Below are 18,557 nucleotides of genomic sequence, written 5' to 3' on the forward strand. Positions count from 1 at the left end.
GTGATCAGCTGCAAACATCTATCCATCCATTTCTATACAGCTTAACCTATTGGGTCGAGGGAAACCTGGAGCCTATCCCAGGGAGCATAGGGCACAAGGCGGGGTACACCCGGGGTGCCAACCCATCACAGGGCACACTCACGTACACATTCACACACTACGGATAATTTGGAAATGCCAATCAGCCTACCATGCATTTCTTTGGACTGGGGGATGACGGGGAGAACATGCACACTCTGCACATACAGGGCCACGGTGGGAATCGAATGCCGTGAGGCGAATGTGCGAACCACTAAGCCACCGTGCACCCAGCTGCAAACTTTAGTCTGGCTTTTTTTTAAGCCAGACTTAAGTGGTTTTCACACTGGGCACGAGTGCCCGAGTGCAATTATTCCTGGTGCCCCTGCAGCGTTGGTCTGGTTTCAAACTCACTTGATTCTATCGCATGGAGACCACAACACGACCCACCATTTTTTAAAAAAATTATTATTCTGGTGCTATTACGAGCAGAAGAGTGAACGACACTTGGGTCTACGTGCGTCGCATTGCACATAGAAAACAGGCATGCAAAAACATTTGCTTTCTTGTGAGTTCTGTTTAACTGCTCCTGTATGTTTACACATATCTGAATAAGGCACCTTAACCTCTTCTGTGTTCCACAACGTTCCCCTACAACTCATGGTACACGCGTGTTGTGAAGTCATCATCGGCTAAAACACCCGCGCAGGTTACTATACTTCCGGAACGAGTGCGGACCCGAGAACGAGTCACGTTCACGTGAATCGCGGCACAGTTATGGTACAATCGAACTCCTAGAGGTAGTCTCGGGTTCGGTACCACGGTGCACTTCCTGGCCCGCATGACCGCTTTCACATCACTGCTTTTTCATGCAAACCGTGCTCCGTTTCAGTCTAAACTACCAGTGTGAAAGCCGGCTTTGAGTAGGGGCTTCTTCCTCTGCGTGTACGTACTCTGGTACTAATCGAACCTTTCAGACCAAAGTTCGTTCATCCCTCGGAGTTCGTATCTGCCTCTTTCATGAAGGACGCAGTGTCCGTGTTGTCTCAAGATTGTTATATTTACATACAATTGTTCATACATTCAGTTGTTTGGAAATTGCTCCTAAGGAGAAACCAGTATTTTTTTCTCGGCTGAGTTGCTCGGATATCCCCATGTTATCAAAAGCAAAAAAGGTACGAGATCAAAAAGGTAGGCCATTTTACAGCCACAGGTGCTCCTACTAACTTCTAATTATGACAATTGGCCAATCAGAAGCTTCTAAAAAAAATAAAAAATAATTTTAAAAAAGGCATAACATGAATTTCTGGACTCTTCCATGTAAACTTGTATGTAAACTTTTCACCCACTGGAATTCTCATATATTACGAACAGATTAGAGACCGATTTATTTCAGCTTTAATTCTCGATTTAATTAGCGATTGTTTTCAAATATTACCACAGAGTAAACACCCTAATCTACTTGATGAAAGAAATGTATGGTAACGTGAAAAGTGTGGAGATGTGGATAAACTGAGACTGAATAACCTTCGAGTATGTAAACATTCGTCCTCGAGTTATATAGTTACATTTCAGAATGATTTCCTGCTTAACAACTTCTGCACATCCTTATTTGCTTGATTAGTTTAATTACGCATGTTAGTCCATGGGGGGAAAAAAATCATGCCCCTTCAAAATTCAGCTCCCAGCACCCGTGGCTTATGTTTCACACAGGATGAAAACGAAACGGATTTGAGCAGTACATGCTGCATCATGCTTAAAACGGTGAACATCAACTGGATTGAAAACATTATTCTGAAATTCTATTGGTTGATAAAGTGTCCAAATTATTATTACGTTTTAATCAGATTTAACTAAACAGATGCATCGTGTAGGTCAGAGGTCACCGAGCCTCTTTCTTGCGATCGATCGGCTTATCAACTAAAACACACCTGTTCGAGTTGATCAAGAACTTCTTAAAGCAGTGATTAGATGGAGAGATGGGCACGATTATGTTTGGAGCTAAAGTCTTCAGGAAGGTAGATCTCCAGGAACAGGGCTGGCACTGATGTATGGATACATTGATACTTTTTTTTCCCCCTCAGACCGAGTACGTGACTCCGATACCGAAACGTGTAATCTAACTTTATTTTCGTATTAAGCAAGGGGCATCATAGAGCATTTTCTTTAGCTCTCTTTATGTTGGTTGCTGCTGTGTGCTGCTAGCAATGAGCTCCACGTGCTGAGTTTTATGTCTGTAATATTCTGGCATTTAAACAGTATAGAGCGCGTGAGTGTGGCTGAGCTGCACAGTATAATCAAGCAGTGTGATTTAAAATAAGCGAAAGGTCATAAGCACTGTATACGGTGGCGAGCGAAGGGGAACGAAGCACGCGTCTCAAGCGCTCCCTCTCTCTCTCTCACACATGCCACGGTTTCTCTGCATGCTCGCTTCCCTACTCCACGCTCACAAATGCCTCTGTGTGTGCGGAATTCACAGCAGTCATTTTTATTGGTCGCTTTCGGATCGGCCGTTCACGCACTCACTATTAAAGATACCGTTTAAAGACCTTAAGATACGGTTTGATCGTAATCATTAATCGTGAAATAAGTCGTGGTTGTTTTGTGCTGTCTGTTTATATTAACATGGCAACGTGCACTAGGGTTACCTCACGTGGTATTCCAGGGCATCAGATGTTGGTATAGGACGGTCCCTGCAGGATTTTGCGACCGCAGAAATGAACACAAAATCGAGCAAACTCTGCGGAGGAGCTTGCGATTTTTCACAAATTCCGCAGAATCCGGGCCGAGACGCCCGATTGTGTGACGTCATCACGACGCGCATTCAGTCGAAGCCTACTTCGATTCACGTGCGTCGAACATGAGAGCAGCTAAAGAGGTCTCATTTACCAACAAACATCACTGCGAAAGACCGCGCACAACAATTCCGTGCAATCGCGATTTCGCCAATTCGAGTAGTTTTCTGAAGAAGAAGAAAAAAAAAAAAGTACAAAAAAACCCGCAGCGAAATCGAGCGTTTTTGGCCGCAAAAAAACAACGACGACTCCAATACAAAATCCTGTACGGCCTGATAGGAGTACGAATAAACGAGCGTGGTATTGGAGCGATACGCAATACCAGTATTGCTTGAAATGCAAGCCTAGTACCAATACTCATCTTTAAATCAAACTGAATGCAAGGAAATCTTTCACTAAACCTTTTGAAACGTTCATCAAATTTACATTCTATTTCAAATACTGAAAGAACCGCAGTTGACTGACGGCGTACAACACTGTTGTCTACAGGTCGAGCTCCAATTTTAAAAAAAAAAGTGTCATCAGGAGGCTGAATATCAGCTTTGCTTTCCCGTTTTTTAAAGTTAAAAGTGTGCGACATCCATTGATTTACTTCACTGAGCGGATCAGAACAGAAGAATCCTGGCCGGAGAAAGAAGGAAGAAGGAAGGCATGCTGTCACTCTGCGCTACAGTTGCACAATGACTCGGATTTAATCATGGAGGTTGGTTGTTTGTTTTTCGAGAACAGGACTAAAGGAATAATTGGACAGCTTTGGCAAGATTTTTGATGAAAACCGGCAGGATGAAGCGGTTATCGTTCCGTTCTCTTTAACAAGTTAAACCTTGAACCGCGTTCCACTCCTCTGCAGCGTTGTGAGACTGAATCACTGCAACTCCTCTCAGATATTTTACCACCTTATCTAAGTATTGATGTTGCAACTATATGAATCCTTTCACCTTTGGAACATTTCCTTTCGAACTTTTTGAGCATTAACAAAACGGATAGTAGATGCAGTCTAACAGCAGAAATGCTTTTGCTTTTGAAAAAAAAAAAAAAAATTCACACGCACATGTTTTGTATCGCTTCCATATTTTTCTTTCCCAGCTGCAGATCTTTCCACTAAACCCGATCTCTCTCTCTCTAACCCTCTCTCTCGAGCTGGGTCATTCAGCACATTTTCACACAGTTCTGCTGGCGTGGCACTTTCTCCTGCCATACGCTGCTATTTTTAGCCCAACACTGCACACAAAGGAAGCGCGGGACAGGCCGGCACACGTGTGCGAGTTGAGTTCTGGGGTTACGTGCAGGGGCTTGATTTAAAAGACAGAGGAAGGTTACATCTCCAGTCAAGCTTAAAAGGCTGCACTTCAAAGGCAGGGTCTGGCACGGATGTTTGATATTTTGGTAGCATTAGGAGGATGAAGGGGGCATTCTGAGGGGCAGGTTGGGGCGAGACTGGCTGTGCGGGTTGGATGGGGGGCGTGGTGGGGGGTGCAGGATTTGGCTGGGCATGATATTCAACAAGGCTTTGAAGATGAAGGGCAAGGAGAGCTCAGCTGTGGACTTCCCGGTGAGCCGATGAGGAAGACGTGTAGAAGCTACGCCTCAAAGCTGCAGGCAGTTACGCACACATGTCCGAATGATTTCTAACATACGCGAGCACCCACTACACGAACGCGCACTCTCACGTTCACATATGCACAACGAACACTGAAGGCCAACTCCATTTCCTGCTTATCCTGCAGAAAGAAACAGTTATTTATAGAACTACTACGAGAGGGCTTCAGCTGAACGCGCGTCGTGACGACATCACGTGACAGATCTCAGCCCGGATCTGCTGGAAATCTGCTGGAATCGTGAAAAAATTGCACGGTCCTCGGAATATCACGGAATTCATTTCTGCGATCGCAAAAATCCCAAAATCCTGGACGAACTTCTAGCATTTATTTGATATTATATATACAATATTTTACTTTTCACACACCTCCACTTATTTCACTCACCTTTTATGCTTACATCACTGTATAAACTGTCATGTAACAATAACTGTCAAGAATTTTTTTTTGTTTTTTAAAGCATCGCATTTTTACATCCAGATAAGATTTTGTGGGTATTCTGATCTGGATAAATTAATACGGAACGGTGACATGGAGACATCCATATGCTTCAAGGCATATCACAACAGCAGTGAATACTCATATAATCACAATACGCTATTTTTGTCTATCAGTATGTTTACATGGATAACAATAATCAGATATTAACCCGATTAAGAAACTAGCATGTAAACAGCGATTATTGATGACCTTAATCCGACTCATACTCGTAAGTCATACTCGAAGTAAACACAAATGGAATTAAGACCTGTAGAGTATTCCTGTTTTAGTCGCATTATGGAAGTGCATTACAGACATGTACACACCTTAATCACACTATTAACGTCATGTGGGAGTTTCCACCGCATTTTGCGACAAGACACGTACACACACGGCAGTGCTCAACCGTTTGACGGCAAACAAGCGAGCACGGCTGCGTCCCAAACCGCATACTTACCTGCTATATAGCAGGTGAGATACATGTATTTCAACTAATATATAGTAGGTAAGTACGCGGTTTGGGACGCAGCCCAAGGCTTCAAGCAGTCGTCTATTAGCACGTACAGCATGACAAATACTTAACCGCCCTCGAAGCTTTCGTGAAATTAAAACTGAAACACCCAAAACTGTATACGGTTCCATAATGAAGACGAACTGCGTGCGTGAAATACGTGAATTTCTGGAGGGAACGTCGGACGGCGTTGCGTGGGGACGTAATGACGCGTGCCGTTAATCGATTTACGTTCTATAATCATGTAAAACCTGAACATGAAAGGAATATTCTAAAAGCGACTCATGTAAACACCTTAATCACAATATTGTCTTATTCAGAATAAGGTCCATAATTAGATTACTGCTGTCCATGTAAACGTAGTCGATTAGTTATTTCATGTTTAATTTGTTCTCTCTATATTTCTCCATCTCTCTCAATCGCAGATGTAGATGCTTGCTTCACTAAAACACTACAGGGTCTCATTTATCAAGCTGGATATGAACAGATTTATTCGTAAATCATTTGGAAGAGTCTAAACAAATCCTCTAACTTGGAAAAACCAATAAAATGGAGTACTCGGGTGTGCAGCGATGCCTTTGGCTGCCTTCGAGCACTGAAGTACAAGAGTGTAATGGATGTATTACTCACACGAGAGATGAAAGGACTGCGGTGTGTAACACTGCTGTGACGTCATAGTAAAGCAAATAAATAAATAAACAAACAAACAAACAAATAAATAAAAGCTTCAGTGGGTGCCTGAGCGTGTCTGTGAGTGGAGGAGCACTAATATAGCTCTCCATACGGACCACTTGTCCTTAGGGTCATAGGGATGCGTGTAGGTTTTCATATTTTAGAGACATTTGTCTGGTCCATATTTGAAACACTAAACTTTATTAATTTACAAGCAGAAGGTAGCTCCTTGCAAACGTTTCTGCGTGTGTGTGTGTGTGTGTGTGTTTCTTACGTGGTGGGTGTTGTATAAAAGGAGGAGTGGAGCTGATGGAGAGAAGAGGAAAAGGTGGAGAAGGAATGATGGGGGCAAAGAAAGGAGGTGGCTTAGAGGATGGCGGCTCAGCATCCACGGGCCTTTCGGAGGAGGACGGCACCTGCAAAACGCACACACACACACACACACGCACACAAGCAAGGGTTATGTAACAAACTCTAGACACAGTCCATTCATTATACATAAATGCATTTCATTCAACCAACTCGCTTTCTCTCTCTCTCTCGCTCTCTCTCTCACACACAAACACACCTGCGTGCTGCTTCCATCTGTGCTGTGATGTCTTCGCCCTTCCACACGAATGATGGTCTCTGTTTGCCCTCCGATTACATCGATGGAGTTTTTCAACTTCCTGCATTCACAAACAGACACACACACACATACACACACACTTAACTCACAAGCTTGTGTGTACAACAGCAAGAGATCACTGGAGATGGACGTGACTCAATTCCTGAATTAAAAAAAAATGTCTACTTGATATAAGATTCAACTAGCTAAATAACCATTAGTTTATATAAACCATTTTAATAACCGTTAAATGAACCAATCAGTTAATACGCAAAACCCCTCATACTCGACGTGCAATCATTCTGAGCACTGAATAAAACCCACTCATCTCCATGACACACATCATGTACTCCTTCAATCAAGCACAAGGCAGCATGTACTTGAAAATCTGTCTGATACGTCACATGACCATGTCATTCACAATTCCATATAACCCAGAAATACAGAAACCTGATCTAGTGCTTAATGCTAACTGTTCCTTTACAATCTGTCCTAAACTTCAGTTCACTGACAGTGTGTGGCTGGTGGGCGTGGTTCCGTCAGCTTTGCTAGGATCGCAGTAGTTACGTAGTACAGACAGAAATAACCGGCCAATAACCGGTCTGAGAAATCAATGAGAGTCTAAGACGTACCTGGAGGAGCAATCCGATTTAGACACCGGCTCATCATGACTACCCTGGACACGCAGAGAGAAATAAGGCTTGCGTTAACATCCCCTAATGTTACAGACTTTAACTGAGGTTAATTACGCTCAACTGGGATAAGGTCGATGCGGCATACCGTGGTTTTGTCAGACGAGCCTAAGGTCATGAACTCTAGGCTCATGCGCAGTCTCCTCTGTTTGTCACAATAAGTCTTCCAGGTATCCTCGTTGAAGCCGTAGTTAAAATAGTCTGACAGGTCCGCACCTGATTGCGCCCACCCACACACACACACACACACACACACACACACACACACTTACAAAGCCTCCCACAAAAAAATCTGACTAAAACATACACAGCTTGGTCACAAATAAAAGGTACATGCTTTTCTACTTACCCAAAATGCACTAGTTTAGCTAAGATATGTTTGTTGGCTGAAGCTTGCTTTATTAGTTTTGCCCTAAAGCTACAAGGCTAATGTAGCTAAAAAACAGATGAAGCTTTAATGGTGTACATACTACATTGGATCAATTCAAATATACGCTCATTTTTGGCCATTCGTGCCTCAAATGAATTGTGTGGCTAATACTGCATCGTCTGTATAGTTACGTAAAACAGCAAGTCTGTATTAAAAATAAATACAATTGAACTCAAACCACTCTATATTAGCATCCAAATCACCTCCTATCGATTCCTTACTTGTGATAGTAAATAATGTACAACCCCAATTCCAAAAAAGTTGGGACGCTGTGTAAAATGTAAATAAAAACAGAACGCAATGATTTGCAAATCTCATAAACCCATGTGTTATTCACAGTAGAACATAGAAAACATATCAAATGTTAAAAGTGAGGAAATGTACCGTTTGAAGGGGAAAAAATAAGGTAATTTTGTACTTGATGGCTGCAACACGTCTCAAAAAAGTTGGGACGGAGGCAACAAAAGGCTGGAAAAGTAAGTGTTAGTAAAAAGAAACAGCTGGAGGTTAATTGGGAACAGGTCAGGTATAAAAATAAAAAGAGTCTTTCAGAAGTAAAGACGGGCAGAGGTTCACCAATCTGCGAAAAACTGCGTCTACAATTTGTGGATTGGCATTCTTGGAAAAAAGTTTTTTCAAGATGGCTGCTGCAACTGTTTGGTGACCATATATTATATTTACACCCATAAACCACACAAGAAAGTCCATTTCAGATTATTTGAACCACTGTGCACAGTTTGAGGCAACTGATGATTTAGGCATGTAGTTTGCACAATGATATACAAGTAAAAATAAGTTTCTCGTAATCAATAGCAATATTAGACCTCAGAAATGACATGGCCTAGAATTGGTGCAAGGGTAAGGTTTTTGGAAGGAAAAAAAGTTGTTACTGTAGACAGCTGGATTAGTCCATTTCAAATATATAATCAAATGAATTTAAAAACAAATTCAAAATGGATGTCTGTAAATTCTGTTTTTCTATTCTCATACCTCAGCAAGCAGTTCTCAGCAAGTCATTTTCTTTCCTTTTACTCCTGTCAGGCTCATAAGTCATACCATTAAATTAAAAGGAAAGTGTTTTCCTTCCCATCCTACTTGAACATACACACCTGGTTTTCTCCAAGGCTTCTCCTCATCCACCTCCAGTTCTGGAGTGCCAATGATGCCGTCCACTGCAACCAGAGCCACTCCTCTGACCTTTGTGCCTGGGGAACATCAGGATACACATAAGCGCTCAAATAATAAACATTGTTTGGTCACTTACTGGACATCTAGATCAAGTGTAAAATAAGAGTTGCTGCAGCTAAATGAAGATAAAATAATGTAAATATCAAACAAAATGCTACAAAAATCACTTTCTGGCCCCACCCTTTACTGACAGAAGAAGAACAGAAACCATTGGGAACATCAGAACTTATTCTCAAAGAGATTGAGAGACAAAATTTGTGGCAATACGTCAAGCCGTTGTTGACATGGGTCACTTCCTGTTTTCAGTAGTCCTCCCAACTTACAAATGAACCTGAGGCTTGTTTGTTAATATGAGGTCATGTTGCTAAAATTACATGCCAATTTCCATACAATGTACATCCATAAATGTGTTGCTGAGAAATGGCCAACAAATTTGTTTGCAAGTTATGGATGAACCATCAAAAATCCAAGATACGATCCCAAATTTCTGATGAATGGACAACATTTGTATGAGAAGAAATGAAAAAAAAATCGAAAGCACTTACCTTTTAATTTAATGGTATGACGTGAAATTAACATCATGGTATTTGTTGAACTTGACATGGCCAAAACATTTGAGCAAAGGGGAAATATTTCTTTTGCCACAGGCTCCTATAGACCTCCATGTAGTAGTAGTAGAAATAGTAGTAGTTTTAGTAGTAGAAAAAATAGAAGTAGCAGTAGTTGTAGTAGTAGTAGAAATAGAAGTAGTGGTAGTAGAAAAAATAGTAGTTGTAGTAGTAGTAGAAATAGAAGTAGTGGTAGTAGTACAAAAAATAGTAGTTGTAGTAGTAGTAGTAGAAATAGAAGTAGTAGAAGTAGAAGCAGCAGTAGCAGTAGAAATAACAGTAGTAGTAATAGTAGTAGTAGAAGTAGAAAAAGAAGAAGAAGTAGAAAGAAAACAATTATAGCCCCTAATTATAGCTGTTCCCCCAAATGTGAGGGTTTTTTTTTGGTTAAAAGGTTAAAGGTCAGCAGGCTATTACCTGACACGGTGGTTATGCCTGAGGTCTTGAGATTGACAGGAGTGCTACTGAAAAATGGAAACACACAGAACATTAAGTTACTTAACTAACACATCATCATTGGCATACTGATGCCAGAACAACAGCATTTGTTTCCAGAAAGCAGCATTTCCAGGAAGCATGAGATTCACCTAAATCCAGAGTTCAAGGTTTCAGACACAAGTATTAGGCATAATGCTCTGAAACTTACGCCTGAACCTACCTGCAGAGACTCTGAGCATGGTACATCAGTGTCCAAAACATCACGCACTCTTACTGAGACAACGATTTCATTTCTATTGCTTTATTTATTTCTTTATCTCAATTTTATATATAGATGATGAAAATATAATTAAATCAAAAAGAAAAGCATTCAAATAATTGTTAAAGGTAAATACTTTCATTGCAATTGCATGTACAGATGTAGACAAATATTCAACAAATTTGTCACTTTATTTGTTTTCTACTGGCAAAAAAAAAAAAAAAGTTAATTTCAAATAAAAAGGCTATATGTTCGCAAAAAAAAAGGACAAAACTACTCCTTCCACTGCTGAAAAAAGTAGTCATGTAATTGATGACATTTTCAGAACTTATGAGTGCTTGAGGATACCCAATTTCAATCTGAGATTGAGTTTAGGCTTTCGCTAGCTCTCATCTTGGTACAGACCGCAAAATGAGGGAAACTCGAAAACATCCGAAGAATCCTGAAATTAGACACTTTTGTTACACGCGGCAATTTTAAATAGTGAACCAGTCTGATCGCAGTAATTAAAGGCAAAATCTTAAATTTTGATGGAAGGTAGCTCGAAAGACTTTGAAACTCAAATTTCAAACAAACAGAGCTTCAACGCTCCCTCCAACGCTATAGTTGGCCCCGAATCACACTAAAACACCGAAGTGTTCGAATTAAAGGGCCGTTTGGGGGGCGAGGGAAGGTTGTTCGTTACGGGACCAAAGACCGCCCCGCCCCCGCCCACACACACAAAGCCCAAAACAAGTGAAGCCCTGGCGTTTCATTAAAACTAAAATACTAGTACCATTTACATTCGTCATAGCACTGAGAGAAAGGCTGGAAAGAATCGATGGTATGTAAAACACTAGATTTATTTTTATTTAAGGTTTTTTTTTTTTTTTTTTTTGGGGGGTTGGGGGGATTTTTTTCCCCGCCGAATACCGTGCCGGAATACAAAGTGTTCAAGGAGCGGTTTCGGTAAATTTGCATTAAAAGAAATGCGTTAAGTTTACGTTATTACATGGATTCTTTGTGGAGACATGTCCTTGTCCATCTTTTATGCTCGGCTGTATGTTCTCACTATTAAACCAAAAATGTATGGACAAGTCTGGACGACACCCCCAAGAACTCTGACACGATTTGAACGGTGAATTCTGGTGCGAGTCAGAACCCTGGGAGGATTCTGGTGCGAGTCAGAACCCTGGGAGGATTCTGGTGCGAGTCAGAACCCTGGGAGGATTCTGGTGCGAGTCAGAACCCTGGGAGGATTCTGGTGCGAGTCAGAACCCTGGGAGGATTCTGGTGCGAGTCAGAACCCTGGGAGGATTCTGGTGCGAGTCAGAACCCTGGGAGGACTGAAACAGCAATACGCTAGGGGAAGACGTACTACAATTCCAAAGTGTGAACAACACGGTGACCTTAATGGTTAAGCTGGGCCACTCGTATCACATGATTTTAACATGAAAGGGGTTATTTGGAATATTTCTCCTTTTCTTTGAGAGCTGCAGACATATGAGGAGATCTCTCCTAAATGTTCTTTTGGGGTTTCATTTTGATCTCAGCCTTCTACTTCTTTTTTTTTTTTGTATAACTTAGTACAAAATGATAATGAAAAACTATTTTTTTAAAAACAAATAAAAACCTTTTGCCTTTCCAGACAACACGAGATGGCAGAGACACAGGACACAGTGCAGGGGATGAGTGCCTTGCTTGGCCTCGAACAGCGATTACTCACGTGCTCTGGATGTCTGTTTTGATGTTGCCGATGGTAACGCGCAAGTTGTCGTCGCTGTCCGAGTCGCTGTCCGCATCCTTCGTGACGGGAGAAAGCACGCGTTTACTATATTTTGGTGAATTACTAAAGCAGTGATTGAGGAAAAATAGCTACCTGATGATCAACTCCATTAACGCCTTCCACATCTCCAACCAAAGCACTGGGAATTCAAGACACAGTTATATATTTAAAAAAAAAACACCACCACATTAGTAAATATGAGAAATGGAGGCACAAATTAGTAGATCTCTCCTAAGGCATCGAATTAAAGTAATCAGCCATTTATCACACCCCTATCACAAGCCAAGGTGATGTGGATGGGGGGGCAATCTTTACAATACTGCAAAGAGGAAGAACACAATGAGAGCTTGTTAAAACAGGGGTCATGTGACGAAGATTAAGAAAGACTCTGAGCATCACCGCACAGCTTTTTGTGAACCGTGTTTGCCTGGCCAACGCGCAACTTGATGTGGGTCTGAACAGATCCCCGAGTGGCTTGGAGGATCCGTTTACAAGCCAGGTGTCGGAATCGGACCATCATATCATATGTGATGGGGAATTAGAAGTGAAATCCGCATCTTTAGGCCGCTCAGAAGTGCTGCGTCAAGCTCCGAGTGCCTTTTGGAGGTGAGTGCTTGAGCTCTGGTTTGTGTTTACGCGAGCCGATGAATTTAATGAGCAGTCAAAAAGTCATTTCGCCCTCAGCTTCCCATCCACATCCGAGTGGTTTTTTTAATATCCGTGATATGTCATTACCGAGCACTGAGCTTACCGGGTATTAAATGTACATGCTTCATTAGTGTAGCATAACTCCGCCTAATGAGAAATAAATGTGATGACCCATTTCATTCCAGCTCAGCTCGTCGCACACGCTCCCTCACAAACAATGCATCTGTATTTATTCCACACCGCTCGAGCTGGAAATAAACAGCGCTTATAGCGCCAGAGGCAAAACTGGGACGCCAGGCGTGTGAATGGGTCAGTAGGTCTTAATTGCTGCAATATATCAAGATGGAAGTGGAAAACCGGACCTGATCTTTATATAGAGTAAGCAGGATGGGTCATGTGATCAGACGTGGAGGAAACGCTCACCTGAAAATTTCAGTCTCGGTCTTCTTATCGTCATCATCACCTGCGGCATCGTTCACATCATCGTCGTTGTCTATAAGAAGTGACCAGACAGAATAAGAACTGACTGATGGTGTGTGTGTGTGTGTGTGTGTGTGTGTGTGTGTGTGTGTGTGTGCTGATCTTTTCAAACATCAGTCAATCCAAACAGGCAGAAGTTTGATCACAGTCTGCTAACAGTGTGTTCTGTGCAGGTTTATCTCTACTACATGGCTGCACTCTCTCCCCCTCTCTCACTCTCCCCCTTTCTCATGCTCACTCTCCCCCCTCACCCCCCTCACCCCCCCCCCTCACATGTTCTCTCCCCCTCTCTCACTCTCCCCCTTTCTCATGCTCACTCTCCCCCCTCACCCCCCCCCCTCACATGTTCTCTCCCCCTCTCTCACTCTCCCCCTTCTCATGCTCACTCTCCCCCCTCACCCCCCCCTCACATGTTCTCTCCCCCTCTCTCACTCTCCCCCTTCTCATGCTCACTCTCCCCCCTCACCCCCCCCCTCACATGTTCTCTCCCCCTCTCTCACTCTCCCCCTTCTCATGCTCACTCTCCCCCCTCACCCCCCCCTCACATGTTCTCTCCCCCTCTCTCACTCTCCCCCTTTCTCATGCTCACTCTCCCCCCTCACCCCCCCCTCACATGTTCTCTCCCCCTCTCTCACTCTCCCCCTCTCATGCTCACTCTCCCCCCTCACCCCCCCCTCACATGCTCTCTCCCCCTCTCTCACTCTCCCCCTTTCTCATGCTCACTCTCCCCCCTCCCACTTTCTCATGCACTCTCTCCCCCTACCCCTTTCTCATGCACTCTCTCCCCCTCTCTCATTCTCCCCCCTCCCCCTTTCTCATGCACTCTCTCCCCCCTCCCCCTGCACTCTCTCCCCCTCTCTCACTCTCCCCCTCCCCCTCTCATGCTCTCTCTCCCCCTCTCTCACTCTCCCCCTCCCCCTCTCTCACTCTCCCCCTCCCCCTCTCATGCTCTCTCTCCCCCTCTCTCACTCTCCCCCTCCCCCTCTCATGCTCTCTCTCCCCCTCTCTCACTCTCCCCCTCCCCCTCTCATGCTCTCTCTCCCCCTCTCTCACTCCCCCTCTCTCACTCTCCCCCTCCCCCTCTCATGCTCTCTCTCCCCCTCTCTCACTCTCCCCCTCCCCCTCTCATGCTCTCTCTCCCCCTCTCTCTCTCCCCCTCCCCCTCTCATGCTCTCTCTCCCCCCTCTCTCACTCTCCCCCCTCCCCCTCTCATGCTCTCTCTCCCCCCTCTCACTCTTCCCCCTCCCCCTTTCTCATGCTCTCACTCCTCTCTTTAACCCCCCTCATTTCTCTCGCTCACCCCCCCTTGCCATCACTCTCTCCCCCTCTCTCAAGTCTCACTCTCCCCCCTCACTCTCTATCTCTCCCTCCCCCAGCCCCTCTCCCTCCCTCTCTCTCTCTCGACCCAGCTCTCCACCCCTCTCTCTCTCCCCCTTCTCACTCCCCCCTCTCTCACTCTCCCCCTTTCTTATGCTCTCTCTCCCCCTCTCATGCTCTCACTCTCCCCCCTCACTCCCCCCCTTCTCATGCTCTCTCTCCCCCCTTTCTCACTCCCCCCCTCCCCCTCTCATGCTCTCTCTCCCCCTCTCTCACTCTCCCCCTCCCCCTCTCATGCTCTCTCTCCCCCTCTCTCTCTCCCCCTCCCCCTCTCATGCTCTCTCTCCCCCCTCTCTCACTCTCCCCCCTCCCCCTCTCATGCTCTCTCTCCCCCTCTCTCTCTCCCCCTCCCCCTCTCATGCTCTCTCTCCCCCCTCTCTCACTCTCCCCCCTCCCCCTCTCATGCTCTCTCTCCCCCCTCTCACTCTTCCCCCTCCCCCTTTCTCATGCTCTCACTCCTCTCTTTAACCCCCCTCATTTCTCTCGCTCACCCCCCCTTGCCATCACTCTCTCCCCCTCTCTCAAGTCTCACTCTCCCCCCTCACTCTCTATCTCTCCCTCCCCCAGCCCCTCTCCCTCCCTCTCTCTCTCTCGACCCAGCTCTCCACCCCTCTCTCTCTCCCCCTTCTCACTCCCCCCTCTCTCACTCTCCCCCTTTCTTATGCTCTCTCTCCCCCTCTCATGCTCTCACTCTCCCCCCTCACTCCCCCCCTTCTCATGCTCTCTCTCCCCCCTTTCTCACTCCCCCGCCCTCCCCCTTTCTCATGCTCTCCCCCCTCTCTCTCGCTCTCCCCCCTCTCTGACGCCATCACTCTCTCCTCCTCTCTCTCACGCCATCACTCTCTCCTCCTCTCTCTCACTCTCTCCCCTTCTCTCTCCTCCTCTCTTTCACTCTCCCCCTCTTTCTTGACCCAGCTCTCCACCCCTCTCTCTCTCTCTCTCCTCCACCCTCCCCCTTTCTCATGCTCTCACCCCCCCTCTCTTTCTCTCCCAGCCCCTCACCCTCTCTCCCCCCTCTCACCATCACTCTCTCCCCTTCTCACTCTCCCCCTCCACCCCTCTCTCTCTTTCACTCCCCCCTCCACCCCTCTCTCCCCCCCCCCCACCCCTCTCTCTCTCTTTCACTCCCCCCTCCACCCCTCTCTCTCTCCTTCACCCCTCCTCCACCCCTCTCTCTCCTTCACCCCCCCTCCACCCCTCTCTCTCCTTCACTCCCCCCTCCACCCCTCTCTCTCTCCTTCACTCCCCCCCTCTCTCTCCTTCACTCCCCCCCTCTCTCTCTCTTTCACTCCCCCCCCCTCTCTCTCCTTCACTCCCCCCTCCACCCCTCTCTCTCTCCTTCTCTCCCCCCTGTCCTCCCCCTTTCACACTCTCTCTCCCCCTCTCTCTCTCTCACTCTCTCCCCCACCCTCCCCCTTCTCTCTCCATCTCCCCCCCACCCCTCTCTCACTCTCTCTCACTCTCTCTCCCCCCTTCTCACTCTCCCCAGCTCCCCCCTTTCTCACACTCTCTCCTCTCTCTCTCTGTTATCTTCACATGAACACCTGCAACTGAAAAAAATAACAGTTGGGTAAAACACCAGATAATATTACAGCTGAAGCCTCATTAGTGTTTAGTAATTGGGCTATCAGGTTTATTTAGTACATAGTAAGTCGCATTTTGATTGCGTCAGGTTGGCGTTTGATTTAATTGGTGAATTAAGTACTTTTAGCGACATTTCTCAGCATTTCTTCCTCACCTCCGTAAAGCCAATCCTCGTCATCCACACTAGCGTTGCCTGTCGTTTTTTCCGTTTCCCCAGTTGACATTATGAGCGACTGACCACCTGGAAAAGCCCTGTGGCACAAATAACTTTCGATACAGCGAAGTGAACGAAGAAATAGTGTTTTTTCCTGAGGCGCAGTCGTTAGCAGGTGGAAACAGCTGTCAAAGTTGGAGCCGGTGCGTGGTTTCTAAGGACACGCGCCGCTTTGGCACGTCACGTGACCTGTAGCGTTTTTCAGGGCCGCAGGAAGTAAACGGCGTTCAAACAACTCCTGTCAATATATACCACTTTATCCTACTAATCAGACGTCTTCTATCAGTGTATACTGTTTTATCCTACTAATCACACATCTATCAGTGTATACTGTTTTATCCTACTAATCACACATCTTCTATCAGTGTATACTGTTTTATCCTACTAATCACACATCTTCTATCTGTGTATATTGTTTTATCCTACTAATCACACATCTATCAATATATACCATTTTATCCTACCAATGACACCTCTCCTGTCAATATATAGTTTTGTTTTATCCTTGCTAATCACACCTCTCCACTCAATAATTTGTTTTTGACACAAAGTATATAACCAATTGCAAATTGGTCTGTAGAGATAGTAAGTATTGCTGGTGGGAGAAAATGAGTGGAAAATAGGTTGAAGAATTTTGAAGATTGTGTTCACTAAATGCATGTTGCGTCAAAACAAAAAAACAGGTGATTTAACATGCTATCAGTGTGAACAATGATGAATACAGTTAGCAATTGTTTTTTTTTTTAATGTCCATTTTTGATTAAAAAAAACTTTGCTAGGTTAAACTTTACGCAATAACATATAAGTTATGCATAAAGTTTATTCAGAAAAAGGTATGTTGCAATTTCATTTCAACGAAGCTTTTGTAAATCTTCCAACAGGGCATTAAATATTGAACAAATATTGTTATAGTTACTGTTTTGTTCAGCAACAGGTAAACATACTTGACCAATGACAGTAATACTAAACACCGCTAAAATAAATAAATACATAATCAAAGAACCATTTGAATTAAATAACTGATTGAATAATTGATGAAATACATAAATGTCATGGGTAAACCGCTCTTAAAATATAGAAGCTTGGCATATTTTCTTACAATATGTCTCTTTTATTCCAAATATGACAAGAAAAATGTGCTTATAAGTCAGGAAACCCAGGAATAACATTTACTTATGAAACAGCCGGGTATTGAAAACCAAGCCGTGTGACGTATAACTCGTGCGACATCGCAGCGCCACGTCACCTTCGCGCGACTCACATGGTTTGTTTTGGTATGAAGTTTAACTAACTGCAATTTTTTCCCCCCCATTCTTTTCGGAATCTCAGGAACAATGTTGTCCGCGGATGTTTTCACGTCTTTCCCCGGACTGATGTGGGAGAAGGTGCTGTCAAAGGTAAACAAAGCGGTTGTTTTCATGGACGCGGCGTGTGCGGAAATCCTGCACTGGAGCGGAGGGGCTGCTCTTCTGTTGGACGCCGGAGCACGCAATGTCAAGCGCTTTTCCAGCTTCGAAGCTGGCGAGGACAACGAGCCCAAAGCGGTGTTCGTGGTCAGCACTCTGCTGAGAGGAAGAACGGCGGATATTATAAAGGACATTGTTTCTTTTAGCCGCTTCAGGTACTGTGTCGTGTTCACAGCTGTGCCGCACTCTCTGCACCTGTTCGCTGACGGAGTCTCCGCCGAGCTGGAGGGCAACGCGGCGTTCACCCGCTTCGAACAGAAGCTGTGCGGGTGGATGGGAAATGCTGAGTATACAGCCGAGGTCGTGCATGCCCCAGTGCACTTCGCCAGGGTTTCCTCTCAGCTCCTGATCGCGCCTGCCTTCGCTGATCTGTTTCCGCTGCTCGACACGGATCTCCTCTCCATCAACCGCAAGCGGCAGGAGAAACGGCGCTTCGCGAGTCTCACCGACCTGGACATGCACTCGCTCCCTAACGAGCTGCAGGTTAAGATCCGAGCTCTAGTCTCGGCTCTGAACACCCTCTTCGAGTTCTCCAACACACGAGAGGAGAGCTTCACCGTGGGCCCGTTGAGTCGCCTGATCGCTGCCGAGCTGGCCAGTCATCCACAGGCTAAACACCGGAGGAAGTCCTCTGCTCATAAAGCCTCTGTGGTCTTCATCGACAGAACTCTTGATCTGACAGGTTGAGTACTACACTGCACCGTCCTAAATCTCAGTAATAGCAAGC

At 45.0% G+C, this 18,557-nt stretch overlaps 2 protein-coding genes across 3 annotated transcripts in view; one reads left to right on the plus strand and one right to left on the minus strand.

The window, feature by feature from the left end:
• The window catches only part of fip1l1a (FIP1 like 1a (S. cerevisiae)), a 29,187-nt gene extending 12,579 nt beyond the window's left edge, over positions 1-16,608 (minus strand). Inside the window, exons 1-10 of one of the 2 annotated variants that reach the window (XM_053675711.1) lie at positions 16,305-16,608; positions 13,133-13,202; positions 12,155-12,200; positions 12,002-12,078; positions 10,017-10,063; positions 8,913-9,008; positions 7,462-7,589; positions 7,314-7,357; positions 6,643-6,742; positions 6,349-6,490 (exon numbers count right to left, since the gene is read on the minus strand). In XM_053675711.1, coding sequence (XP_053531686.1) covers positions 6,349-6,490; positions 6,643-6,742; positions 7,314-7,357; positions 7,462-7,589; positions 8,913-9,008; positions 10,017-10,063; positions 12,002-12,078; positions 12,155-12,200; positions 13,133-13,202; positions 16,305-16,374 — 820 coding nt within the window. In that variant the 5' untranslated portion in view covers positions 16,375-16,608. The remainder of the gene's footprint in view (positions 1-6,348; positions 6,491-6,642; positions 6,743-7,313; positions 7,358-7,461; positions 7,590-8,912; positions 9,009-10,016; positions 10,064-12,001; positions 12,079-12,154; positions 12,201-13,132; positions 13,203-16,304) is intronic. The other variant, XM_053675710.1, reaches the window with a different exon arrangement.
• Positions 16,609-17,584: 976 nt separating this feature from the next.
• scfd2 (sec1 family domain containing 2) overlaps positions 17,585-18,557 on the plus strand; it is a 143,985-nt gene continuing 143,012 nt past the window's right edge. Inside the window, exon 1 of the mRNA XM_017456245.2 lies at positions 17,585-18,512. Within this exon, the coding sequence (XP_017311734.1) occupies positions 17,699-18,512 (814 nt within the window). The 5' untranslated portion in view covers positions 17,585-17,698. The remainder of the gene's footprint in view (positions 18,513-18,557) is intronic.

Source organism: Ictalurus punctatus, chromosome 25, assembly GCF_001660625.3.
Source record: "Ictalurus punctatus breed USDA103 chromosome 25, Coco_2.0, whole genome shotgun sequence".
Taxonomy (NCBI): domain Eukaryota; kingdom Metazoa; phylum Chordata; class Actinopteri; order Siluriformes; family Ictaluridae; genus Ictalurus; species Ictalurus punctatus.